The sequence below is a fragment of the Globicephala melas genome, chromosome 1 (genome assembly GCF_963455315.2).
Source record: "Globicephala melas chromosome 1, mGloMel1.2, whole genome shotgun sequence".
NCBI classification, from domain to species: domain Eukaryota; kingdom Metazoa; phylum Chordata; class Mammalia; order Artiodactyla; family Delphinidae; genus Globicephala; species Globicephala melas.
In genome coordinates this window covers 159,628,342-159,655,650 of record NC_083314.1, presented here as the reverse complement: position 1 = coordinate 159,655,650, position 27,309 = coordinate 159,628,342, and the positions used below count along the sequence as shown (strand labels likewise).

Sequence of the window (27,309 nt, the reverse complement as noted above, 5' to 3'; positions counted from 1 at the left end):
GGCAGTCCCTTTAAAATTTTAAACCTAAATCTGAAATTAGAGTACAGAAGTAAAATCAAATCAATACAAACTTCCCATCTCCCACGTCTGGTAATACGAGTGATTCCCTTTATTACCTAAAAGTGAGAGAATCCATAAGCTTTTACTTTAAATTGCTGCTCGATTAGAATCAAAGCGTAACGTTTAAGCCAGCTGGAAGAAAGAAAGCATTCCTAAAAATCCTGTCATTTGCTGGGAGAGTTTTAAAAGGAGAAATGGGATGAGCTACACTAGGCGTCCATCTTCAGGGGCAGAGTCTGCAGTTGGTGGAGCTGGATAGGCCTTGGCCAGCATTCCTCTCTGCTTTCGTTTCTCCTAGAACAGCGCCTGTGACAGTTAACTCATCATTCAGGGACATTCATAATTCCACCTCATCTCAGGGTATTTTACAGTTTCCTTTTGTGACTGACCAGAGAAGTTAAAAATTTATATAATTTGGTGCTTGCCTTGCACTGGAACTGTTCACCTGAGGGCCTAAAGTAACAAACCTGATGTAAAAAAGAGTTTCAAGAGCTGACTGACTGGGTATATCTAATACCCATGAAATCACCAGAGGACACACATATACTTCCAAATTGGGGCAAGGGCTGCAGCTGTCGCACTTTTTCCAAATCTCCAGATAACCACCCTCGCTGCTTATTCAGGGATGTGGGTTATTAATGGTGGCAAGAGTGGGCTGGATTGAAAGGAAAGCTGGATATACTGCATTAATAGACACGGGACTCACCTACATAATTCTTAGCAGATGGTTACTCTATTGAGACCAGCTTGAGACATCAAATTCCCTAGTCTCTTAGGATTCTGCAAGTAAAACTGGGTCTCTCCTGTCATTGAATTACCTTGAGACTCTCAGTCTCTTTGAAGGGAACCTTGATACCAGTAACATCATCCCTCTTGAAGAGAACTTCTGTTCCCTAGTAATGGCTAAGGAATCACTAGACTGCAAGCCCCAAGAGGGCAGAGACCATGTCTGTCTTACCACTGCATTTCTAATGCCTAAGATAGTAGGCACCCAATAAATACATTTTGATGGAAGGAACTAACTCTGCAAGCTACTTCTGACATAAAATCCAAAAAATGCTACTGAAGTAGCCCCAGGCAAAACACTGCCCTGACTAAAAGACAAAGCCAATCTGGCCTAGCACAAGAGTTTGCCAAACATGGGCATATCATCAGTGTTGGGGGAAGTGAACCAGGGCTGAGGGCCAGATGGTGTCATGGCAGCAGAACAAAGTCCTCTTCCAGAGGAAAAGTATCCCTGGCTGAAGGAGGAAACAAGTAGCCAACAAGCAGTCGTGCTCCTTAGTGGCATGTTACAATTACAGGAGATGCACAACACAGCCCACACTGTCATGGGCTTCAACCAACCTCAGGCCTGAATGGAGGCCTACTTCTCCTGACAATGCAGAAAGGCCAGCTGCCTACAGTATACTTTAAAAAAATGTGGGGATTGACATCCCACTGGACAGAGGTTTAAGAAGCCAGCAGAGACCTCAAACCTACTGCCTACGGGGTCATCTTGGGATAAGACAAGAGTCTAACCAAACAGGATTTTATGTCATCACATCATAATGACTACTACTAACATTTGCTGAATTGTTATTTATGCACCTGGGAGTAGGCTAAACACTTTGTGTGAACATTTCATTTAATCTTCGTAACAATCCTATCAGAGGTACTGTCATTCTTGTTTTGTAGATGAGGAACCTGATGAAAGGTGGGTTTCAGTAATACCACCCAGTATATAATAGAACCAGGACTCAGATACAGGCGTGTCTGACTCCTGAGTCCATGCTCCATGCTCTTGGCCACTCTGCCTCCTGTTTCTTGCTCAGGTGATGAACTAGGTAGGTGGTCAAGACCAATTCTTACAACTTCTCTCTAAAACATATCCAGTAGTGTCTGGAATCAAAAGTGGTTGAAGGATCTTAACCACACAGGCTGACTTTTCTTACGGAAGCTCTTGGATGGAGGATCAGAAAGAAAGTTCAAAGGGCAGGCCCTCAAACCGAGAGCTGTGCATTTTAACCCAAACTGTTCAATACTACTCACCTGAGAATAGATGTCCAAAGAGTAACCACACACATAGTCTGGATCATGTTCCTGCTGATTCCACACAATGTCTGGACCAAGGCCTTGCTTTGGTCCTGCAATTATTCTGTTTTTATAAATTCCTCCACTACTGTATTATTTCCTCTCTGAGGAATTCCTAAGGAGAGTCAATTTAAGACAGCTTTTAAATTGAACTGGATTTACTGCCCAATTATGCCATTTTCTTAACCCTCTTCACTTTATCACACAAGTTAGGAAATAAGTCTGTGTTTGCATAATGTTTCTAAAGGGCAAAAAGAACCCACCAAAATTAGTTTTCCTAGCTAGAGAGAAGGACTTAAGATGATTATCTTTTACTGAAGAGTATTTAAGCAAGAGACAATTACTTCATTTCATTGGGAGAGAAGCTAACTTTAGATAATTCTGATTGGTCTTACCGAAGTCAATTAAATTGTGATATAAAAAGATCCCATAGACTTGCTCAACGCTAGCTGAATTTTAGAATCAAAAAGCTTGCATGGTTTATGTTAACGACCAGAAAACTCTACCTCCCCCAGCTGCGATGTACTCAAGTCATTATCACAATCTGAGGAGACAGATTTAGGATTAATAATTTATTACCTTCCTGTAGTGCAATGTAGTTAAGAATATAGGACAGTTTGGCAGGAGAAAGTTCCTGCAGAAGGCTCATCGCTATGAGGTGTATTCCATTAGTCATCCACCTTAAATGAGGTGCCCAGCAGATACAAGAAGAGCAGGGATATAATGCCACCCAAAAACTCTCTGGAAAATGCTTTTCTCCTAAAGATAAGACCGATGCATGTTCAAAATATATTATTCTCTTCAACGACAAAAGATACCACTTGGTCTGACTGGTACAACAGGGGCTACAGCCCTCGAAGTACAACTAAAAGGTGGGGGCAAAGGAAGAAAGTGAGTTCAGGTGCCTTCTGTCTGCCAGGGGCAATTGCGAGCAGTTGTAAGAACAAAATGAGAATGGCAACTAGTGGAGGAAGACCTCTTGCTAAGCCAGAAGCTGTCTCTGTCCCATCTGCAGTCTCTGTGGGGGCTGAGGGTGATAATTAATCTCTCCCATCCAGAGTTTAGGACTAATTAAAAAAATAAAACCTGGCAGTTAGAGGTAGATGGAGACCAAAATATCATCTTTATAAGTGTAAGGTGACTGGAGAACATAACTTAGATGTACAATCACAAATGGGCTTCCTAATACTTTCCTACACTGAATTACCAATTGGACAAATGCAGGCTGTCTTGGCATGGGCAGACCAGTTAGAGCATGGCAGGGTGAGAATACATGAAAATCCTGAAGACTAGCCATTCCACACAACGGAATTCTTTTCCAATATCACCAAACAGAAAAATCGCTCTTCCATTCACAGAGTCAGAGAAAGGTGGGAAAAAAAGAACAAAAATTACCTTCCTGGGAAATGAAGTGGCCACTTAATTGGCCAATACTGAAAAACAGAGTATGAAAGATTGATTCTCCTTAACATGTATATTCCAAGGTGGTCCTATTTCTAGCATTGTCTTTAGGTTAACCCAACAAACCTTTATTGCTACCTACTACACGCTATATGTTAGGTATGTAACTATGAGTAAAACAGTTTCATGAAGTAGACACATAAGCAAGTAATCATAGAAGACTTCTGCTCCCAGCCATGATGGAGTAACTGGTACCAGACTCACAATCTACCATAAATGACTATGAAGCTGGACAGAATACTTAAGACAATTGTTTTCCATAAGAATATAATAGTCCGTGCAAGATTACAATCTCTGGGAGACGGGAAACTTGAAGTGAGCCCCATAATTGCCCAGTTCTCTTTTAAGGGACAGCTTCTCAACCACAGCACAGAAAGCTGGAACCCAAACAGAACAGAGGGTTCTCACCAAGCCCAAGGAGCAGAGATCTGAATCTGGCTAGAATTTGAGTGGCAGGACACTGGAGAAGGAGCTGTGAAAAGAGTGGATCCCAAAAGGCTGAGGGCTGGGACATAAAGGCACAGGTTTGTCATATACTAGATGTTACATCGATGAGAAGGAAACAGGATCACTAGAGGTCAAGCAGTGCTGGGGTAGGAGGTAGGAGCATTTTAGAATTCCTGCTCTGCCAAAGTGAAGAAATCACATTAACAACACAGACCAGCAGACACTAGAAAGGCCTTCAGGAGTAAAGACCACATTCTAGGGCAAAACCTACTCTGAACCTCTCCTCACAAAGCCTAAAACCAACACAGTATGATACGGCATAATAATAGAGAAATATATAGACGCTTTGAGAACACTAAAGAACAAGTTCAAATCAAGGCTTCAGGGAAAGCACCAGAAAGGAGCTTATGTTGACCTGAATCAGAAAACATCAGGCAGGGACTTCCCTGTTTGCACAGTGGTTAAGAATCCGCCTGCCAGGACTTCCCTGGTGGCGCAGTGGTTAAGAATCCACCTGCCAAAGAAGGGAACATGGGTTCGAGCCCTGGTCCAGGAAGATCCCACATGCCGCAGAGCAACTAAACCCGTGCGCCACAACTACTGAACCTGCGCTCTAGAGCCCGCGAGCCACAACTACTGAGCCCACGTGCCACAACTACTGAAGCCCACACGCCTAGAGCCCATGCTCTGCAACAAGAAGCCACCACAGTGAGAAGCCCACGCACCACAATGAAGGGTAGCCCCAGCTTGCCGCAACTAGAGAAAGCCCGTGCCCAGCAAAGAAGACCCAACGCAGCCAAAATATATATATATATATATAAAAAATAAAAAATTTTAAAAAGACCCAACGCAGCCAAAAATAAAAATAAATAAATAAATTTATTTTTTAAGAAAAAAATACATCAGAGAGAATGGTAATGTCATAGGCAGAGGAATGGAGTACTCTGTGGAAACATGAAACGGCACTCTATGAAAAGTGATTTGAATGTGGAAGAGAAAAAGGAGTATAGGATGCTTCAGGGATTTCTACCTAAGAATATAAGTAGAGGTGATCTTCGCACCACTACAGGGAATAAAGGAGGAAGAAGGGTAAAAGATTGTGAGTTCAGTCTTGATATATTAAGTTGGAGGTAGCTGGGAGACATCCAGTTGGAGATGTGTGACATACAGGTGGCTATGTGGTCTGGGGCCCAGGAGAGAAGTGAATGAACACGTATAGACTTGGGAGTAGTGAGCACACAGGTTACAATTATGGGAAAGAATGAGATTGCCCAGGGAGAGCGCACAGTGTGAGACAAGAAAGGGTAGAAACAGAACCCTGAAGAACAAAACATTTAAGGGACAAGCTGAAGGAAGTGTGGGAAGAATCAGAAAGTGCGATGCATCAGCTGTAAGGGAGAGCAAAGAAAAGCATGCTGTAACTTAAGGCAACTGAGGAAAGGGTATCAAGAAAGTAGTCAAAGGTGTCAAATGCAGCAGAGATGTTAAGTAAGATAAAAAGTAAAGGTGTCAAGCTAGGAAGTCATTGGTTACCTTGGTAAAAGCCAAGGTTTAGGCAGAAGCCAGACGTCACTGGATTCAGAAGACGACAGAGGTGGGAGAACAGAGACAGCAAATGTGGTCTGCTCATTCAGAAAGCTTCCCTGACTGGGAAGACTAAGCCAGGAACCTGGCTAGAGGTCCCTCACAAAGAACAGTGCCTGGCTCAATAAATATTTGTTGAATGAATAAGCAATAATAATAAAAATACAACAAATAAATAATCTGTACCCATCTGGTTATTTGACCAGTCCTTGTTTCTAATTGTATCAGTTTGTCTGTCTGCAAAGTGGATATGTATTAGGCCCAAGCCAAGTTCCATTTCCTTCACGAAGCCTTCCCTGATTCTTCTAACCTTCAACAACCTCCTCTATGACAATCAAAAAACAGACAGTAACAAGTGTTGGTGAGGACATGGAGAAATTGGAACCCTAATACATTGCTGGTGGAAATGTAAAACAGTGCAGCAGCTGTAGCAAACAGAAAGTTAAACAAAGAGTTACCATATGATCCAGCAATTCCACTCCTAGGTATAGATACAATGAAATATTATTCAGCTATGAAACGGAATGAAGTACTGATACATGTTACAACATGAATGAATCTTGAAAACACTACCCTAAGTGAAAGCAGCTAGACATAAAAGGCCACATATTGTATGAATCCATTTATATTAAATGTCCAGAATAGGCAAATCCATAGAGTCCAAAAGTAGCTTAGTGGGGCTTCCCTGGTGGCACTGCGGTTGAGAATCTGCCTGCTAATGCAGGGGACACGGGTTTGAGCCCTGGTCTGGGAGGATCCCACATGCCGCGGAGCAACTAGGCCTGTGAGCCACAACTACTGAGCCTGCACAGACGTCTGGAGCCTGTGCTCCGCAACAACAGAGGCTGCAATAGTGAGAGGCCCGCGCACCACGATGAAGAGTGGCCCCCACTTGCCACAACTAGAGAAAGCCCTCGCACAGAAACGAAGACCCAACACAGCAAAAATAAATAAATAAATTAATAAACAACTTTGAGGAACTAATTCATATTAAAAAAAAAAAAGAAAGTAGCTTAGTGGTTTCCAGAAGCTAGCAGAGGGAGAAAGAGGGAATGACTGCTGATGGGTATGAGGTTTCTTTTAGGAGGTGAGTAAACTGTTCTGGAATTAAATAGTGGTATTACATCTCAATTAAAAAAATAACCTCATCTAATCTCTTACTACAGAACTCCTAAATTCTACCCATCTACTTACCCCTAAATCTACTGATTTGCATTGAGTAAAATTACTCTCTCCAGTGAGAGAGAGGTTCCTTGAAGACACAGAGCCTCATCAGTTTTCTCCTGGACTACTATTTCATTAGCTTTCTAACAGATATCCTTACATCTAGCCCTGACCTCCCTCCCCTTTCCATCTTTCTCCCATCCCCACCATTACCATTCTTTCATATTCCAGCAAAAATGTTCTAGAAATTTACCAGTATTACTCTTCTGCTTAAAGTTTTCAATAGCCCCCAATTTCCTAAGGCAATTCTCTCCAAAGTAGAGTTTTTGCTTACCAGAAGTGCACAAAACAAATCATTGGGATATGAAAAGAAAATATTAAAACTATTTATATTTGTTTGGGGCATCTCTCATAAACATAAGACATTAGTACAATGGTGCTTATTATAATGTATAAACAAACAAAAACTGGGGCACATCTTCAACATTTTTTATGGATATAAGTACATAATCAAGAAAATTTGTAGACCATCTGCCTTAAAAGATTAAAATCTAAGCTTCTTTCCATGGCATACAAGATCCTTCATCACCTGGCCACCATCTACCTCTTCAGGAATAGCCATTCCAGCTTTGCTCTTTGTATTTCAGCAGCACTAAACTGCGTATAGAGTTTCCTTTATTTACCAAGCTGTTTCATAATTTTGTGCTTTTGCTCTTGCAATCCCATTGCCTGGGAATACCCTTCGAATCCTTCAAATTCAACCTTCAAAATTCTGTTCAGGCATCAGCTTCTCTGGAGAGAATTCTTCAGTTCTCTCCCTTCATCTCTAAGCGAAAAGCTTCTCTGGTTGCAGTAGCACTCAGGGCATGGTATCCCTCTGTCTTTTCACTTACCACATCGTAGTATTTATACATCTATCTCCCTCATTAAACTGGGAGTTCTTCCAGGGCAGGAATTGTGTTGTACTCATCTTTATTTTATTTTATTTTTAATTTTTATTTTTTTTTGCGGTACACGGGCCTCTCACCGCTGTGGCCTCTCCCGCCACGGAGCACAGGCTCCGGACGCGCAGGCCCAGCGGCCATGGCTCACGGGCCTAGCATGTGGGATCTTCCCGGACCGGGGCACGAACCCGCGGCCCCTGCATCGGCAGGTGGACTCCCAACCACTGTGCCACCAGGGAAGCCCTGTACTCATCTTTATTACCCTCATGCTTAGCCCAGGACCAAACTCCTAATAAGTCCTCAAAAATTGGTTCTGAATTGGATTCTTTTTCTCTGTACTCAAAATACTTATTAACTAACTCTGTAATCTATTTCCCAGAAGCAAGGGAATAACAATAAAAGTTATCATAGCCAATTGTTAGCTTCTGGAGTACATCAGCCTCAATGACCCTCCTTGGTTTAGGTTTCCAATGCTGGTTCCGGCCCTCTCCTGTGCATGCGCCATATATAACTCTTCAGATGCACACATTCTTTCTTTAGACGTTAAAATATTTGTGAATATTTTAATCAGATCTTGTTGTTCTCAAAGGCATTATGTCTCTTTAAAGTGCCTTCACATACCTTTGCCTCGATTGTGTTCATTTTAAGTTTTAACTCTCAAATGATAGATTGTGTTGATTTTAATTGTTGATTAAATTATTGTTTTATTAAATTATTATTTATTTAAATATTTATTTAAATTATTAAATTATTAAATTATTGTTGATTAAATTGTTGATAGATTGTTGTTTCTCAAAGGATAATTCCCTTATTGCTAAATTATTATTCAGTCAACAAATATTTTTATGGTGCATCTACTATAGGTCAAGCCCTTGGTACTTGCTAGGAATAGCTGGCGTGAGCAAGAGGCAAAATCTCTGCTCTCAAGAAGCTGACAATCTATAATAGGAACTTCCAAATTCTTGGGGTCACTTCATGTTTTTCTCCAGATACTGATAATCCCCAGGTCCAAAATGCTATTTTAAACCATGTAACAATAACGTTAGACAAAAAAATAGTAATTCAATGGCTCACAAGGAAAACACAGAGCATCTTTTATCAAATTGTAATCACTGCTTCCTAGCAGTGGGCTCCAGCACTGAACCCAAAGCTGAAATAAAAAATAAGCCCACTATACATAAGTCAGTGGGTACCTGGGGCTCTCCCAAAGATGGAGAAACTGCTAAGTGATAAACAGGAATGGGGATAATTGGAGAGCTGCTTTGTTTTGTTTAGTTTTTCAGGAATAATTTCTATAATCCATGAGCTAAAGACAACAGCAAACAATCAAGAATGTATTTTATCAGGGAAAACGTAAGAGCTCAGATAAAAACTAAACAAATTCATGAGTAGATAAATACTGACTCAGGCTACCAACAATAGGTTTTTGCTGCTGTTGTTTTGTTGTTGCTTCTTCAGATAGGTCTTACCCCCCCACTTATAAAAAGAGTTAACATGTACCCTGGAAAACACAGAAAAGTATAAAGAGATAATAATTCCACTACTCAAAAAATGTATAAACATTTAGTTATATATCTTTTTTCAGACCTTCTATTACATAAAAATATTTTTTTCTTTTCACAAAATTGACACCAATTTTGAATATGAATATGCAACTGTATATCATGCTTTTTCATGCTTAACATTAGGAGCATTTCCCATGTACTTGTTCTTCTAAAATGTGAATTTTTTTTAACATCTTTATTGGGGTATAATTGCTTTATAAAATGTGAATTTTTAAGTCAGGTAATATTCCACCATGTGGACATGCCATAATCTCACCACTCCTATTGTGGGGCAGGCTGTAGCAATGTTTTGCAACACAGAATAAATAAGCGTTGATGACTGCTCTCATTCACAACCATCTAAATATGTCCTTGAGGTAAATTCCTAAAGGGGGAATTACTAAGTCAAAGAATATGAACTTTTTAAGGATCTTGATTTATGCCAGAAAGTTCTCTGTTCAAACTCTCCAGCACAACAGGAGGGCAACCACATCACCCCTTGGCAGCACTAGATATTTTTACTTTGATTTTCATCAATATGATAGGTTATAAAGGATTTCTCATCTTAATCTGCAGCTCTTCGGTTAGTAATGAGAATGAACATTTTTTTTAATGTTTTATAAATCATTTAAATTTCTTATGATACTCTGCTTATGTCTCATTCATTTTTGCTATTAGGACACTGTGTTTTTTAAAAAATTGATGTAAAAGAGCTCTGATAAATTAAAATACATAAAAAAATCTGTCTGTCATGTATTGCTTGCATGTTCCCTCAGTTTGAACACATATGGCTCTTGGTTCTTCCATGATAAAAGCTCCAGACTTTTCCAAAATGGAACTGGTACAATCTAATTCCCATCAGAACCACTCCTACCAATACCACCTTTGCACCTTTATACTCAATCTGTTCCTTAGGGTGCTGTTTTGAAGCACCAGGCTCAAGGGATACTAAAGAATAGCCCAGTGAGACCACAGTGCCATGTTTAACCAACTAGCTTGGCAAACACAGAAACACTCAGCAATGCTTCTTCCTCCCCTATACTCAGAATCCCTCAAATAACAAGCTCATCCTCGTTCAGGGCAAAAAACTGTCTTTGGTCCTCCAAAAGATCACCTGTGGTTGGAAGGCAGCATAGCAGAAGAAAAAAAGCGTGAGCTCTAGAGTAGAAAAAGCTGCATTTAGATTCCTGGCTCTGTCATGTTCTTGCTGTATGACCTTGGTCAAGTCATTTTGCCTCCCTGGGCCTCAATTTCCTAACTACAAAATAAAACTATCTGTTTTCAGGTTATCATAAGGATTAAATGGAACATGTAATGTTTACAACCAGGGGTCTGGTATGTGGTAGGTGAACTCCAAAAAGTGTGGTTTTCCTACTCTGATGGTGCTAAATCAGTTACTTATTTAATTCAAATGATCTTACATAAAATGTTGGCTTGAAATAGTTAGCTGTCCCAGCAAAGCATCATCTGGGTAAAAAACATTTAGGTCAGCTTTCTGTCAACTGCAATTTCCACTGCTATAATTATGCAATCATCAACCACCACCGCAAAACAACAAAAACCCCAAAGCTGATGTTACTGAAATTGTTAAATACAGTAATTACTTGATTCTCAAGATCATGGCCACCAACTCCTTTTGGAAAGCAACAGAAACTTTTCTAATTATGGGGGCAAAAGACGGATTAGTTGTCCCAGACAGTGGTCTCTACAACAGAAGTCTTTTGGTCACTGCCCAGAACAGCAACATACTGAGAAGTCATTCTCAAATTGCTGTTTCCTCACATTTCATACTCTGAAAGGTACAATGTCAACAAAAGAATGAAAAGGAAAAAAAAGACAGAAAAAAAGGATATTCTTTAGATTTAGCCTTTTTGGCACTTTTTCCTGGCAAGAGGTAACAGACTGGTGAAATAATCTCTAGGAGGAAAGCATACTTTATAAAATCTATCAGCATAACCCCATTCTACGGAAGAAGCAAGGAACACATTCTCCCTCTAAGTATAGAGTGTAGATTCCTTCAGGAAAGGAAAGAAAGCCAAGTATCACTTATGTTCAGAGAATTGTACTACACGCTTTAATTATATTATGTTTTAAGTCAAGTTATGAGGTAGAACTTATGTTTCCTTACAGACAATAGGTAACTTGCTCAATGTTTTATAGTTATTAAGTGGAAAGAAACATCCAGCTCCAGGACCCAGGTCCTTCTAACTTTGAAACCTTTTTCTTTTCATTACATCTTCATCAAATCTCAAAATGATCATGTCAATCCTCCTTTACGAGAAATAACCCAGGGACTTCCCTGGCGGTCCAGTGGTTAAGACTCCATGCTTCCACTGCACGGGGCACGGGTTCAATCCCTGGTGGGGGAACTAAGGATCCCACATGCTGAGTGGCAGCGGCCAAAAAAAAAAGAGAGAGAAAGAACCCAATTTAAATTTTGGCTTAAAACAAAACAGACAAATAAACCCAACAAACTAAGTTTCCACCTAAAGGATGACCACTTCTGTCAATTAGCAGGTTGCTTCTCTGGCTCCTACTAGTCTTTAAAATGAACTGAAAGACTCAAACCAAGCACGCTTTTTAAAAAATCTTAAATATATAAAGAAAATGGTACCTGCTGACAGCCACAGAGCACTGAAGCAGAAGCAAATATAAAACAGGTACAAGCTTTTCAACCACTTCACAGATGTCTGCCAACAAAATCCTGATAAAATCCAAGAAGCACGGCTTGGCTTGATTCCCAGCTTCTCCATGGCCTTCCAGACAGGCAGAACCAGTCCACTAGAAAGACAGAAAAAGAAGAAATTATATGCCAAGTAATTAATAATTGATTCCTCGAAATGCAGAGTGCTAGAGAGTGTGACAGATTAGGGAGAAGGGAATTTTCAAGTTTCTCTTTCACTGCTCATACCTGCTTATAAATTTCAAAGCTGAGCTTTGGCATAGCCTATAATTATCAGGATAAAAACATAGCCAGGGATATGAAATGAATCCACTGTAAAACTGAAACACTTTATATTCCATATTTTCTAATCTAACATCATCTATGTGGAACAATGGAAAGCGTACCAGACTGAAAAAAAAGATCTGAACTTCAGTTCCAGTTCTGCTACTAACAGCTTTGTGACTTTATACAAATATGCTTTCTTTTTTTTTTTGCGGTACGCGGGCCTCTCACTGTTGTGGCCTCTCCCATTGCGGAGCACAGGCTCCAGACGCGCAGGCTCAGCAGCCATGGCTCATGGGCCCAGCTGCTCCGCGGCATGTGGGATCCTCCCAGACCAGGCGGCATGTGGGATCCTCCCAGACCAGGGCACGAACCCGTGTCTCCTGCATCGGCAGGTGGACCCCCAACCACTGCGCCACCAGGAAAGCCCAATACAAATACGTTTTCTTACCCATGAAAAGAAGAGTTTGGAGCATCAGAGGTAAACTAATCTGAAGGCTTTTCTAGCCATGTTTTTTAAAAATTTTAATGTGATTGTCTTTAGGCAGGGCACGCACTCTCCAGTTTGCTACTGTCCCCACCACTCTTATCTTTAAATTCTATCCAGTTTACACTTTGATGTCACCTCCCTGATCCTTAGAATCATTAGCAATTCCTGACTTAAATTCATATAGCCATTCAACAAGGATTTATACAGCCCCTATTTTGTACTAGGCATTGTGCTGGCTACTCCATAATCTAGAGACCGAATGATTTCGGTCCCTTCCAGAAGAAAAAATGACTTTCCATCAGTTTCTTCTCTCTTACACAACTTCCCTATATTGTATAGATTATTATATAAACCTTGGCAGTATTACAAGGATTGACTGAGTTCTGAAGAAGCAATTTAAAAATCTTCTGTCCCGGGCTTCCCTGGTGGCGCAGTGGTTGAGATCCGCCTGCCAATGCAGGGGACACAGGTTCGAGCCCTTGTCTGGGAGGATCCCGCATGCCGCGGAGCAACTGGGCCCGTGAGCCACAACTACTGAGCCTGCGCGTCTGGAGCCTGTGCTCCGCAACAAGAGAGGCCACGATAGTGAGAGGCCCACGCACCGCGATGAAGAGCGGCCCCCACTCGCTGCACCTAGAGAAAGTCCTCGCACAGAAACACAGCAAAAATAGATAAATAAGTAAATAAATTTATTTTAAAAAAAAAACTTAAGCCGCAGTTTCCTCACAAATGTTTAAAAAAAAAAAATCTTCTGTCCCGGACTTCCCTGGCCACACAGTGGTTAAAAATCCGCCTGCCAATGCAGGGGACTCGGGTTCGAGCCCTGGTCCAGGAAGATCCCACATGCCGTGGAGCAACTTGCCTGTGCGCCACAACTACTGAGCCTGCATGCCACAACTACTGAAGCCCGTGCCTAGAGCACGTGCTCCGCAGCAAGAGAAGCCACCGCAATGAGAAGCCCACGCACTGCAATGAAGACTAGCCCCCCTGCTCGCCGCAACTAGAAAAAGCCCGTGCGCAGCAACGAAGACCTAAGGCAGACAAAAATAAATAAATAAAAATCTTCTGTCCTAAATATGCACCTGTCATCCACATCTGGAAAATGGCACAGACTGACAACCCCAGCCCCAGCCAGCACTGTATGGGTTGGATATCAATACTGATTAACACCAGGAAATAGACAAACACACACAGAACTGCAAAACTAAGGTAAAGCCCACCCAAGGAAAAGCTTTCACTGAGCCTTAAGCACCTGAAGGACTTCATCTTTCTCATTCACTTCCATCCATTCCTATTTCTAGCGGTTTGTCATTGTATGTTAGGGAGCAGGGGGCAGAAAGGAAGTGTGCAGCTGAGACACATGCTCAAAAGATTATGAAATGGAGCCTAAGTTAGAAAGTATATCCTGCAACTTTTCCAGCCTCCCAAGATGGAATGAATGAGTGTGCATGTGTGCGTGTGTGCGCACGTGTGTGCATAAGAATCTTACCCAACACATTTCTGCCTACCACAAAAGGATTTTAAATTCAAGGTGACTCAACACCTGTCATCAATAGTGTGGCAGGTGGGCGATAGAAGCATAAAAGAAATGAATAGGTTTTGAAATGGGAGTAATAAACACCACTGGATTAGCAAGCTGATTAGAAGGGCAATGTCTCACAAACCATGCATGAGAGAGGCACTTATTTTCATGTGAACTCCCAACCAGTCATTCCTCTGAAACCTACAATTGCCTAAGGGCACAAATCACTGCTAGGGTCCAGTCAAAGGCTTGCTGACCAGAGGCAGGAACAACACCACATCACCAAGATCCAAATGGCTTGTTATAGAATCAAAGGGAAACAGCCCAGGGAGAGAACACACACCTCCACAATACTTGACAAATGAAAATCTAGAAAAGCTTGCAAGAGTTCTGGCATTTAGGGCGTTACAAGTACACCCGAAATAAAAGCACTCTCTGTTACAGCAGCTGTTCAGACAGCGCAGGGGGTAATGTTTACTTAATGCTTCAGGTTGATGAGGGAATGTATCATAGTTCAGTCTGTCAGCTGCATATGTGGAACTCCATTTATGTACCCAGAGATAAGATATGTTTGAACGACAGAGCAAGTCTGAAACAGCCTATTCAGCTGGCATGAGTAATTAAGAATAAAGCTCTTAAAAAAAAAAAGTCTCAGATATTTGGGAAAGTTACAGAACAGACTGCCATGAATAGCTTTGCTTATATTTGTAGACACTGTTTTCCAAATAGCTGGAAAAATGAACAGATTGTTCTGGGAGGTCGTGTTTCCAATTTGTTCCTAGCTTCCAGTCTGTTCATCAGATAAGAAAGCACAAGGAGAGTCAGCTAATACTCTTCACCAACTGCATCTATCTTCGATTGCGCACAACCACGGTAAGAGGAAAGAAAGCAAAGCTTTCCTGGAATCTCGCCTGAGGTCTTTTCTCTTGACTTCCTTTATTTCACCTTTGTGCTCACTGCAGCCACCACAGGACCCCTCGGTAGGGCATAATTTCCAAGTCCTGAATAAGGCAGGTTTCGCGTCGTAATTTACTCGTAGTGCTCAGCCCCGCCCCCCTTATTCAGCATCAATTTGCTGTCCTGGTGGGGAGAACAAACACCAGAGACTGAAGCTAGGGGGTAGGGAGGAAGAAGGCCAGCAGCGTCTCGCGGCCGGTCTGTCTGTCTGGGGATGGAGGGAGCCGCAAGACCAGGCCCGGGCCCGAAAGAAGCGGGGGTCAGCCTGAGACTCGAGCTCCGCACCTACAAAGCCAGAAGCAGCTGGCTGCCCTAGCCGGGCCAGGAGCGCCACCTCCGGGTCCCAACACCCGGCCAGCGCACCCCCAGAAACAGCCCGTCCCGCTTGCCCCTCCCCTGAGCTCGTGGTACTCGGCCCGGCAGCCAGCCGCCCCCGGCCACCTACCGGGGCTCAAGGCCACAAAGCGGGGCCCCAGCTCTCGGCGGCCTCCGCCTCCTCCAGGTCCATGGGGTCGGGGCCCCAACCTTCGCTCCCCTCACCCGGGGGAGGAGGAAAAGGAAGAAGGCAATGCGGGCTCCCCACCCGGACAGCTCACTCTGGCCTCAGCCTCCCTGGACAGCGACGGCGGCCGGAAACGCCGCCCCCTCCCACCTCCCGGACTCAACCCGGAAACACACTCTTGATGCTAAACAAGCCCTCCTGTCCCCCCGGAAGCTCAATTCCAGCCGCGAGCCCGAGGGGGAGGAGGGGTAGTGCTGGGGGGTAGAACTACGCACGAGCGAAGGAACCTGCGTCCCCAGGCTGTCGCCTCCCGCTCTCCAGAAGCGGTCTGCACCTTCGCCCGCCCTGCGCGAGCCCCAGGCCCCAGACTCTGGCAATACCCACAAGCAAGATGGCGGCAACGGCAGCACCCACTACGGCTTAGCGCCCAGCTGTGCCATTGGCTAGAGCCTGGAGTGAGGCCGCCGCGGATTGGCCGAGAGCGCTGCGGGGGTGGGGGTGGAGCTGCAGCAGCCTGGAGCCGGGAGTGGGCAACGCGGCGTGAGCAGCGGCCCCAGGCTCCCGGAGCACCGCGCTCGGAGAAGACTTCGCTGCTCGGGGCCGCAGCCTGGTGAGCTCAGCCCCCTTCAAGCCCTCCCTTACATCCCAGCCGGGGCCACTCCGAGCCGGCGCCTATCGATGCCGACACACCCCGGGGACCCTATCGCGACTCCATCGCACCATATCGCGACATCATCGTGCCTTGTCGAGACTCCATTTTGCCACAGCCCTTCTCAATATATAGCTATATCTTTTTTAAAAATTTGCTCTGTCATCTTTGGGGGCTGTCCCATGTCGTGATTTTGCCGTGATCTCTCCGTGACATAACCGCGCCATCGTGAAGTGTGATCTCATCGCCGCCCTGTCGTGACTTCATCAATGTCGTGTTGTGACCTGGCTGCGGCGGGACAGGTGGTGACCGTCAGGAACCCTCCTTCCCTTCTCATCTCCCCATCTCAGCTGCCCCTCTTCGATTATCCGGCTTTTGGAGTCTCCGTTGTCCTGGGAGCTACCCGGGACCCCTTCTTGCTTCTCCAGCCCCTGCCGGCGTCCACAGGCTGGTAGCCGGGCGGGGAGGGTGAGGAGAGGGAGCGCAAGGGGTTAATTCTGCTGCTGCTTCTGCTGCTCCGCTGCTGCAGCTTCTGCCCGAGGGAGGGAAAGGAGAGGAGGCAAGGAGCCTGCGGGGGCGACTGAGAGCCCTGGCTGGAGGGATGGGGTCTCCAGAGGGCCCTCTGAGCTTTCCCGGGTTAGCACCTTGCTTCCTCCCTTCTGCTGAAGCTTGTCTCCTGTCTCTCCTGAAGAAGGGAGGGGAAAGGAAACCTAGGATGCCCTTTTCCCTCATGCCAGCCTGAGTCCGGATAATCGAACTTCACCCGTGTATGTCTCCATTCCTCCCTGTCTGTCCTCACCACTCCCTCCCTGTACGCCTGGTGGAGGGAAACAAAACCTGGCCTCTGGTGCCAGGGAGCAGCTGAGCAGTGGGGCCAGCCCCCTCCCACCCCCAGGAGACTGGTGTGGAGAGCTGTCCAGCTGAGCAGCAGGATGCATGGTCCTTCTTTCCCACTTTCCGGAGGTGACCTTGGACCAGGGTCCCTTCTTCATCCCTAAGGACTTGAGGGTCCAGCCCCTTAAAGGGGCTCCCCCAAGGGAGGTCAGTCCTGAGGAGTCCATCCCTTCTGATCCTCCCCTCCCTCTGTGCTAATCCCTCCCTCCCTCCCTCCTCCACTCCCTCCTCCACTCCCACCCCTCCTCTGCAGAGGGATGCTCAGTCCCTCTTGTGTTCACAGTTGGGCAAGGCGGGCATCATGGCCTCGGATTGCGAGCCAGCTCTGAACCAGGCAGAGGGCCGAAACCCCACCCTGGAGCGCTACCTGGGAGCCCTCCGTGAGGCCAAGAATGACAGCGAGCAGTTTGCAGCCCTGCTGCTAGTAAGGAACTGACTGACAGTTGGGAGGTGGGAAGGGCTGGGTGGTTGGGCTCCCTAGGAATGAGGTCAACAAGTCCCCAAGGATATATAGGTGGTGTTGGTAACCCTGGAGGCACCAAAGAAGGCCCAAGGCACCTACCTGTGGACTCATTTTTGCTCCGCTGCGTATGGGAGCAAAGGGGAGAATGGGGGTGAATAAAGCTTGTGGCCCTAGGAGCCTTGGAGGAAGCTGAGTGGGTCTGCTCTCTGGGGCGTCCCAGAGCAGATGGGAGCTGACTCATAGGGTTGCAGCAGCAGGTAGTAACTAGTGCAGAATACCTGAGGGCTGGGGATGTTTGTTCTGGAGGTGGAGAGAGTAGCAGACTGGAAGTGACTGGGAAGGGGTCCTAGGGGATGGCCAGGATGCGTATGTAGGTTGCGGGTGAAGGATCTGGTTCGGGGCTTAGCCCTGGAGGAACCCAAGCTGGGGACAGCAGAACAGGAGCTGCAGTGCTGGGAAGGGGTGGGGGGGGGTGAAGGGAGGAGGGAGTACAGCCTGCTTGTTTGCCATGGCAACAGGGAGAAGGCTCCAGAGTCAAGGGCTCACACTGCAGCAGAGGAGGTGTTTAGGTGAAATGTAAGGGGAAATGTTTTGACAGGCAGAGCAGCGAGACACAGGAGCCATTTCCCCTGAGAAGGTGGCAGGAGTGGATCAGAGACTTCTTTGGAGAGAGCAATTAGGGAGAGACCCCAAATCCTTGGAGAATTTTAAACACTGAGTTCTAAGCCTCTTCCAACTCAGGATGTGTTGGACATCAGGAAGAATTTAGCTTAGACATCAGGAAGAACTTCCCAACTAACCAGGTAATGAAACAGTAGAGTGAGTAGTTGAGGAGGACCTGACCTCCCTTCCACAGGGATCACAGATGAGGGATCCCAGAGGTCACACCTGTCTGCCTCTGGGGAGAAGGAAGGAGCTGGATGAAGTGATCTCTGGGAGACCTCCTGACCCCAGAGTGAATCTTGTTATATAACCTAGTCCTGCTAATGGTCAACCCCCAGAGTGCGGGGACAGTCTTTGCCACCCCTTCCTTTCATCCTGCTGATAGCATATACCTCCCTTAGGTGACCAAGGCAGTCAAAGCAGGTGACATCGATGCCAAAACTAGGCGGCGGATCTTTGATGCTGTCGGCTTCACCTTCCCCAATCGTCTCCTGACTACCAAGGAGGCACCGGATGGCTGCCCCGACCATGTTCTCCGGGCCTTGGGTGTGGCACTGCTGGCCTGCTTCTGCAGTGACCCTGAACTAGCTGCCCATCCCCAGGTCCTGAACAAGATCCCCATCCTTAGCACCTTTCTCACAGCCCGGGGGGACCCTGACGATGCTGCCCGCCGTTCCATGATTGATGACACCTACCAGTGCCTGACAGCTGTGGCAGGCACACCTCGTGGGCCCCGACACCTCATTGCCGGTGGCACCGTGTCTGCCCTGTGTCAGGCATACCTGGGGCATGGTTATGGCTTTGACCAGGCCCTGGCACTCCTGGTGGGGCTGTTGGCCGCTGCTGAGACACAGTGCTGGAAAGAGGGGGAGCCTGACCTGCTGGCTGTTTTGCGGGGCCTCAGCGAAGATTTCCAGAAAGCCGAGGATGCCAGCAAGTTTGAGCTCTGCCAGCTGCTGCCCCTCTTTCTGCCCCCAACAACTGTGCCCTCTGAATGCCTCCGGGATCTGCAGGCCGGGCTGGCACGGATCCTGGGCAGCAAGCTGAGCTCCTGGCAGCGCAACCCAGCACTGAAGCTGGCAGCCCGCCTGGCGCACGCCTGCGGCTCCGACTGGATCCCAGCGGGCAACTCCGGGAGCAAATTCCTGGCCCTGCTGGTGAATCTGGCATGCGTGGAGGTGCGGCTGGCACTGGAGGAGACAGGCACAGAGGTGAAAGAGGATGTGGTGACCGCTTGCTATGCCCTCATGGAGTTGGGGATCCAGGAGTGCACCCGCTGTGAGCAGTCACTGCTTAAGGAGCCACAGAAGGTGCAACTTGTGAGCGTCATGAAGGAGGCCATCGGGTCTGTCATCCACTACCTGCAGCAGGTGAGGGTGCAGTGCCCCACCCGAGGGGGCCCAGTGTGGGAGGGGGAGCCAGAAGGCAAGGGAAAGGGGGAAGTGAAACCCCGAAGCTGGGTGTATGGGGAGACAGAGAAGACGTACCTACCTACCTACGGAGGGCTGATCCTGCAGCACTCCAGGGAGTAGTGTGTGGCCAAGCCTCCCTCTCCCTCCCTGAGCCTCCACACAAGCACTATACCACACGCCATATGTGCACTCCCATCACAGTACACACACGCACACACACAACACAGAAACCTCCTACTCACAACCCTCCCCCCGGTCCACACACACGAAAGTGAAGCAGTCTGTTCTGTTCAGTCTACAGCATGGCCTTACACACATACACATACAAACTTGTAGCAGTACAGGGAAAAGGAGCAGGGCTGCCTGCTTCCTGTCCTCTGTGGAGGGTCTGCTAACTCCATTTGATCACCTGTCCCAACATCCCTCCTGCCTGAGAGTCCAGCTCTCCTGTCCTGCAGGGGTTCCTTCAGCACTCCGGTCTCTTTTTCTTTCTTTTTTTTTTTTTTTTTTTTTGCGGTACGCGGACCTCTCACTGTTGTGGTCTCTCCCGTTGCGGAGCCTGTGCTCCGGACGCGCAGGCTCAGCGGCCATGGCTCACGGGCCCAGCCGCTCTGCGGCATGTGGGATCTTCCCAGACTGGGGCACGAACAGTGTCCCCTGCATTGGCAGGCGGACTCTCAACCACTGCGCCACCAGGGAAGCCCAACACTCCGGTCTCTTTAGTAGCCTGCTCCAGCCGCATACCCCACACACCGTGCCAAGCTCCCATTGTCTCATTCTTTCTGATTTAGCCCAAAGTGGGGCTTCTCTCCTGGCCTCCCACCCCAGGTCAGAGCCACTGTAGAGGGAGTGTTTTCTTAGCTTTGGACCTGTGGGTCTCCTTCTAGCCTTGAGATGCTTTAGAGGCTGAGTTCCAGCGAGTGCAGGGGCATGTTGTCTAAAGTCCAGTTCCCTCAGCAGGCATGCCCTGAGGGCCTGCTCTGTGCCAGCCCCCGGTTGAGTGTGTCCCAACCATGCGCTGGCTTCTGGGTACACAGGGCCTGCCTTTGCAGGGCTCACAGGCCAGCATTCCCTTCCACTTGTGTTATTCCTAGCCTGGCCGGCATGCTGGCCAGGCAGGGGAGGTCCTCTGGTCCTGCTCCATCTCAGGGGAGCCCTTTGGCAACAGGTGGGGCCAGAGAAGCAGAAGGAGCCCTTTGTGTTTGCTTCCGTGCGGATCCTGGGTGCCTGGCTGGCCGAAGAGACCTCATCCCTGCGCAAGGAGGTCTGCCAGCTGCTGCCCTTCCTCGTCCGCTATGCCAAGACCCTCTACGAGGAGGCCGAGGAGGCCAATGACCTCTCCCAGCAGGTGGCCACCTTGGCCATCTCCCCCACCACCCCGGGGCCCACCTGGCCAGGGGATGCTCTCCGGTGAGTTTGTAGTTATGGTCTGTTCAGCCAGAATGTGCTAAAGGAAGGAGTAGCACGGATACCTCCCCTCTCCCCAAACTGGGCTGTGCCGGGCTTCCTGACGGGGGCCTGAGGTGTGGTAGTATTTCTGTTTGTTGGGGGCGGGGTGAGGGGTTGTTCCCTCAGGACACCTGGGCTTCCTAGTCCCACCTGCCAACCCCAGGTTACTCTGTAAAGAGAGTACTGCCATTGAGCATCTGCTGCCTGCCAGGCATTTTACTGTACCCTTTGCTATTTTGATCTCATTTGGTCCACGCAGCAAATCTAGGACAGAAGTCTCATCCACATCTTCAGGATGAGGAAACTGAGACTAAAGGAGGTTAAAGTAACTTACCCACACTCACAGCCCAAGTTTGAGCCCAGGCCTGTGCTCTTTCTGCAGTGCCTACAAAGATGTGTTTTCCTTCTCCTCTACTTCCCTTTCTCTTAGATGGGGTGCCCCCCCAAAAAGGGAATCCTGGTGCCTTCATTTCTCCCCACACACATCTGTCCCTTCTACACCCCCAGGCTCCTCCTGCCCGGCTGGTGCCACCTGACAGTCGAAGATGGGCCCCGGGAGATCCTGATCAAGGAGGGGGCCCCCTCACTTCTGTGCAAGTACTTCCTGCAGCAGTGGGAACTCACATCCCCTGGCCATGACACCTCAGTGCTGCCCGACAGCGTGGAGATCAGCCTGCAGACCTGCTGTCACATCTTCCTCAACCTTGTGGTCACTGCACCGGGGCTGATCAAGTGAGGCCGGGGAGGAATTGGAGGAAGCAGGGGTCCTGCTCAAACTTGCCCCAAATCTCGGTCTCCTGCTTTGCTTCCCTGTGCCCATGGGTTCCTATTAGTGTTAGAATGAAAGGGTCTCAGAATGGAAGAGAGAGCCACCCCACACAGGGATTTGGTATATGTGGATTTGGTATATGTGGAAGCCCTCTGGGCATGTATGTCTACCTGCTCCAGCCATAACCCAGTCTCTGCTCCCCAGATGCCACGGATGGGGCCCAAAGTTAACTGTTCACCCTGCTGCCTAATTTCTTGCCAAACCCTGGCCTGGTAAAGCTGGGAGCCCAGCATCCCAGCTTTCCTCAGGACTTGGTCTGGCTCCACTAATCTCCCGCCTCCCATCTTTCGCTCCCTTTCTCCCCAGGCGAGATGCCTGCTTCACTTCTCTAATGAACACCCTGATGGCGTCGCTGCCCGCGCTAGTACAGCAGCAGGGGAGGCTGCTTCTGGCTGCCAATGTGGCCACCCTGGGCCTCCTCATGGCCCGGCTCCTTAGCACCTCTCCAGGTAAGCCCTGGGGACCCAGTCCTAACAGATGGAAGCAGAAGACCTGGGTGGACCTGCTGTGTTCTGGGCATAAGTCATCCTTTTCTGAAATTCTGAACAGAATTTTCCAGTCAAGGAAATCTCTGAAGTGCGCCTCCCTCCCCCGCCCCACCCCACCCTTCTTCCCCAAATGATAACGTTTTCTTCCTTCTGAAGCCTTTTAAGGCAAGGTCTGGTGGGTGTAAGTACAGGCCCGCTCCGAGGCACAGGCTTAAGCACCTGGAATCCCCAGCAGCCCAAGGAATCTGAATTCTGTGTTTTCAAGGTGGAGCCGCCCCCTCCCAGGCCTTGAGTCAGAAACATGACTTTTCTCCATTGAGGTTTTTCTGTGCTCGGCACCGCACCTCGTGACAGGCTTCGGTGCTCCTGTGCACTTACCTTCCCCACCTCCCACCTCACTCTGGCTGCATGCGGTAGGGAGGGGCATCCGCTTCAGCCCCCTGCCAGCCCTCTGTGTCTCCCACTTTGGCCGTGGGTGTCTGCTTGGGTCCCTCTGTCCCTGCCTGTTCCCTGTACCCCATCTGTCTGGTTGGAGGAGCGGCACAGATGCCTGGGAACAGGGTGTAATGAGCCTGTACCCTCAGCTGCCTCTGTTCCCTGTGTGGGGGGGCCCCAGTAGGGTACCTGGCAGCTGGAAGGGGAGCACGTCCCAGTAGACCAGGAGCTCCCCCCTTCCCTCTAGCCCCCGAGCTCCCTCAGATCCAGGCTGCATGTCCACAGCCGCTGAGTAGAGCCACAGTGCTGGTTCACCCACAAATGCCACCAGGTTAGCCTAACAGCCTCGGGAAAGCATCTGCAGTGCAGGGGGCGAACCCCTGCAGGCAGGCGAGCCAAGCCTGGACCCCAGCCCATGGTCCCCTCTGGCACCCTCTTCTGGCCTGAGAATCAAATTGCTGCACCCTCCTCAGCCTATAAAGTGCTAGGCCCAGCGGAAGCTCCCATCACTACTCAGACTACAGGAGGGTCCGACCACGAGGTAGTGTCCCAAGATTATTACATTTCATTCTCACGACAGAGTTCTAAGATTAGCACTATTGGCCCCATTTTACTAGTGAAGAAACAAGACCCAGAAAAGTGAATTCACCAAGGTCACACACTGAAGTCAGAGGGAGGGTTTGAACGCATGCAGGCTGATTCCAGGCTATGCTTCGGCTCCTGAGTATGCCCACCGGGAAGGGAAGGGGCTGGTGAGGCAGCTCGTTCACGCCCCCCTCCCTCCTTGCCTTCCAGCTCTTCAGGGAACACCAGCGTCCCGAGGTTTCTTCGCAGCTGCCATCCTCTTCCTGTCGCAATCCCACGTAGCACGGGCCACGCCTGGCTCAGACCAGGCGGTGCTGGCCCTGTCCCCCGACTACGAGGGCATCTGGGCGGATCTCCAGGAGCTCTGGTTCCTGGGCATGCAGGCCTTCACAGGCTGCGTGCCCCTGCTGCCCTGGCTGGCCCCCGCCGCCCTGCGCTCCCGCTGGCCACAGGAGCTGCTCCAGCTGCTGGGCAGCGTCAGCCCCAACTCTGTCAAGCCTGAAATGGTAGCCGCCTATCAGGGTGTCCTGGTTGAGTTGGCACGGGCCAACCGGCTGTGCCGGGAGGCCATGAGGCTGCAGGCAGGCGAGGAGACGGCCAGCCACTACCACATGGCCGCCCTGGAGCAATGCCTGGCAGAGCCCTGAGGGGCATCCACTGCGGACAGACCCGGGGCGGGCGGCAGGGGAAGGAGGGAGGAGGCATCTCCCCTGAAGCCCCCAAGTTGGACCCTCTCCCCCAACTTCCCCCGCTAAACATCCCAGCTTTCTGGCTTTTCCGAGGGTGAGGGCATGGTGCCCATCCTTCAAGTGTAAGGAACTGCGTCACGCCCCCTGGGCCCGCTCAGGGGCAGGGATTGGCTTGGAAATCAGCATGGCTGTTCCCGCCAGGCCGGGGGAGGTTGGAGCAGCCCGCAGGGAGGGCGGCACTAGGTGTCATTGTGCCCGATGTCTGGCTCCCTCGCAGGAGGGAGGCCCCCAGATGGGACAGGGCTGGCAGGAGCTGGCTGCTTCAGCCCATGTGCCCTGCCGGCCAGGGCGTGGGCTCCCCTAGACTGTGGTGCCCCTCTGGACTTCCAGGTCCACGTCCTTTAAATTGGCCATTTGGTTCTTGCCCTTGGCCCCCTTGGGCAGAGAGCGGTCTCAGGCCGTTGACATCACAATTCTTCCTATCACTTCAGTGACCCAGGGTCTGAACTGCCCCAGCCTTCCAGGGCAACCTGGGGCAGACAGCCCTGGTGGGGGGGTCGGGAAGCCTTCCACCTGAGCTTCCTTGAGGGGACCCAGGAGCCCTTGGATCCTGGTCTCTAAGCTTTTGTGTTGTGTTGCAGCAGAGTGACCATGAGGGTTGGGGAGTTATTTATTTTGCCTGCCCTTTTCCCTGCTTGGACACCTGAGCATCTGATCCCTGTCCCCTTGGTGCCATATGGCCTGGCTGGAGACAGGAATCGAAGGGATGCTTACCCAGAATCCGCATGTTTCCCTAGTGACTGCACCCCATCACCATCCTAGTGCCTGGCTTTAACTCCCATCCCTGCTTGTGATTCCTCTCTGCAGACAGACGCGACTGGCGGCTCCAGCAGGGACTACCTTTCTTATGAACCTGATCCCTTGCTTCCCTCTCCCCTTCCCTCCCCCAGTGCGTTCTGTGATCGCCCAGTTCAAAGCTGTGCACATGTGGACACTCAATAAATGTTCATTGGTGACAAGATGGCTTCTGTGTGGTCTGTCCTGCACCTTCTTCCTTCCAGGCCCCAGCAGCTCACAGCACACATGCCCTGCAAAACACACTTCACAAGTGTCCTCTCATTCAGCCCTCCCAAGTATCCAATGAAGCGAGCGTCATCCTGATTCTCCAGGTGAAGACACTCAAGCAGGGGTAGGTGATTTGTTCGAGGTGTTACAGCCAGTACGTGCCAGAGTCGAGGCTCCATGCGGGCCATCCAACTTCTCAGCCCACACGCTTCACTGCCAGGTCAGGTGACACACTCACATGTTGATGTGGCGAGGCCTCTGGGGGGGCGCTCGTGCTCCTGTGTACAAGTGAAGTTCCGCCCCTCCACGTCAGCAGACTCTGGCCAAGTGGCACTGCCACATCCTCCACTGTTTAAAGGGAAGTCAGAAATCTTAGTGTTTCTGTGAAATCTGATTTTGAGTGTGGATATTTTTAATTAAATCAGTACTACCCCAACAGAACAGCTGCAGGCCAAACGTGACTGTCAGGCCACCAGCTGTTTACTTCTGTTCTATGCCAAGTGAGAAGGGGAAGGGTCTGAGAGCTTCGGTGGAGACTGGACCCAAGTACCCACGGCCTCACCAGGCCTGAACCAAAGCTGTAAGTCTGGAGCCAGACCAGCCTCTGGCCCAGGTTCTGCAGACTCTTTTCTACCTAGGCCCTCAAGCCTGCGAGCATTGGTTGAGCACATCCTAAGTGCCTACCTGTGGTTGGCTGTGCATAGACAGGAACATTCATTTATCTATTGGATGTACTGAAAGTCATGTCCTCGGCATGAAGTCCCTGAAATCCCTGAAAAATATGAAAAGACAAACCCTGCCTGTCGAGCAGCTTAAAATCTAGAGAGGAAACAGACAAGGCGAAGGACAGCTCCTAAAGGTGTAAGCAGTTGCTTCCAGGGGAGTCTGAATAAAGTGTGGCTGGAGCATAAGAGCCCCTCAGCCTGGCTGAGTAAGTCCAGGAAAACTCGGAGGAAGTATTTGCGGCGAGACCTGAAGGGAGAAGGAGCTTGCCAGGTAGACAAGCCTAGACACCGCAGCTTGGGAACTGCAAGTAGGTCATTACTGCTACAGTGGAGAGTGTGAAGTGGGGAGTGGTGGAAGATGAGGTTGGACCAGTGAGCAAGGACCAGATCTTACAGTTCCTGGTGTGCCAGGCTAAGCAGTTTGGATGTGGGGTCATGTTGAGACTGTGGATTTTTGAGCAGGTGGAATGTGATCCATTTGCATTTCAGAAAGATGACTTCGGCTGCAACAGGGATGACTGAGTCGGGGAGCTCGGAGAGGAGGTAGTAAGTCTGAATTGAGCCAGTGGCGGTGAGGGTGGAGAAAGTATAGGTCAGAGTTAGCTAATTGGGCTTGGTGATTAATTGGAAGTGAAGAGGGATAAAGAGCGAAGGATGACTCCCAGGTTCCTGATCTGGGCCAGTGACTGGATAGTGGGGCCACTCACTGTCACGGGGAACACTGAGAGAAAAACAGGTTTGTGTAAAACATAAGCTCATTTTGGTAAATGGTGAATGCGTATAGCTTATGTCCAGGGGGAAGTGGCTCTCTGCAGTCTGGAACTCAGAGAGAGGCCTGGGCAAGTGACAGATTTAGGAGTTGTCAGTATAGGGGGTCCTTAAAGTCAGGGAAGCGACTGAGATCATCTGGGGAAGTGAAAAGAGAATAGAAGGGCCCCAAAGCCAAAGGCAACTACCCTTGGTCCTTGCTCTCAAAGTACTCTCCCTTGTGCGGTGGGGAAGAAAAACCCTGCATAAAGCCTCAAAATGCAAGGCAGACTGAGCTCTGTACTTTGGTGAGGGATGGTCAGAGAGTTGCCGGCTCTGGAATGGGGAGGGGACTAGGCTAGCAGGGTAAGACCAAGTTTGCTCCTGGTAATTCAGCAGCGAGGGAGAAAGGGGGACCTGAGCTGCAGTTGTGAGATCTAACCACGAGGTGGCGCCTCAGCATCTCCTTGTGCCTGATTTCCCCCACCCTGCAAACAGCCCGGCCCAGAGCAGAAGGTTGT

The 27,309-nt window shown here is 48.8% G+C and overlaps 2 protein-coding genes across 3 annotated transcripts in view; one reads left to right on the top strand and one right to left on the bottom strand.

Annotated features, from left to right (window-relative positions):
- The window catches only part of KIAA0319L (KIAA0319 like), a 109,525-nt gene extending 93,432 nt beyond the window's left edge, over positions 1–16,093 (bottom strand). Inside the window, exons 1-2 of one of the 2 annotated variants that reach the window (XM_030869523.2) lie at positions 15,971–16,093; positions 11,892–12,058 (exon numbers count right to left, since the gene is read on the bottom strand). In XM_030869523.2, the coding sequence (XP_030725383.1) occupies positions 11,892–12,030 (139 nt within the window). In that variant the 5' untranslated portion in view covers positions 12,031–12,058; positions 15,971–16,093. Of the gene's footprint in view, positions 1–11,891; positions 12,059–15,638; positions 15,855–15,970 lie in introns of those variants that run through there. The other variant, XM_030869514.2, reaches the window with a different exon arrangement.
- Positions 16,094–16,287: 194 nt separating this feature from the next.
- NCDN (neurochondrin) lies at positions 16,288–25,270 on the top strand. The gene is made up of 8 exons (XM_030869600.2): positions 16,288–16,305; positions 16,579–16,646; positions 17,522–17,662; positions 18,766–19,734; positions 20,945–21,186; positions 21,733–21,957; positions 22,361–22,503; positions 23,773–25,270. Exons 2-8 carry the CDS (start codon positions 16,614–16,616, stop codon positions 24,207–24,209), a joined length of 2,190 nt encoding a protein of 729 aa, XP_030725460.1. The 5' UTR covers positions 16,288–16,305; positions 16,579–16,613; the 3' UTR covers positions 24,210–25,270.
- The last annotated feature ends 2,039 nt before the right edge of the window (positions 25,271–27,309 follow it).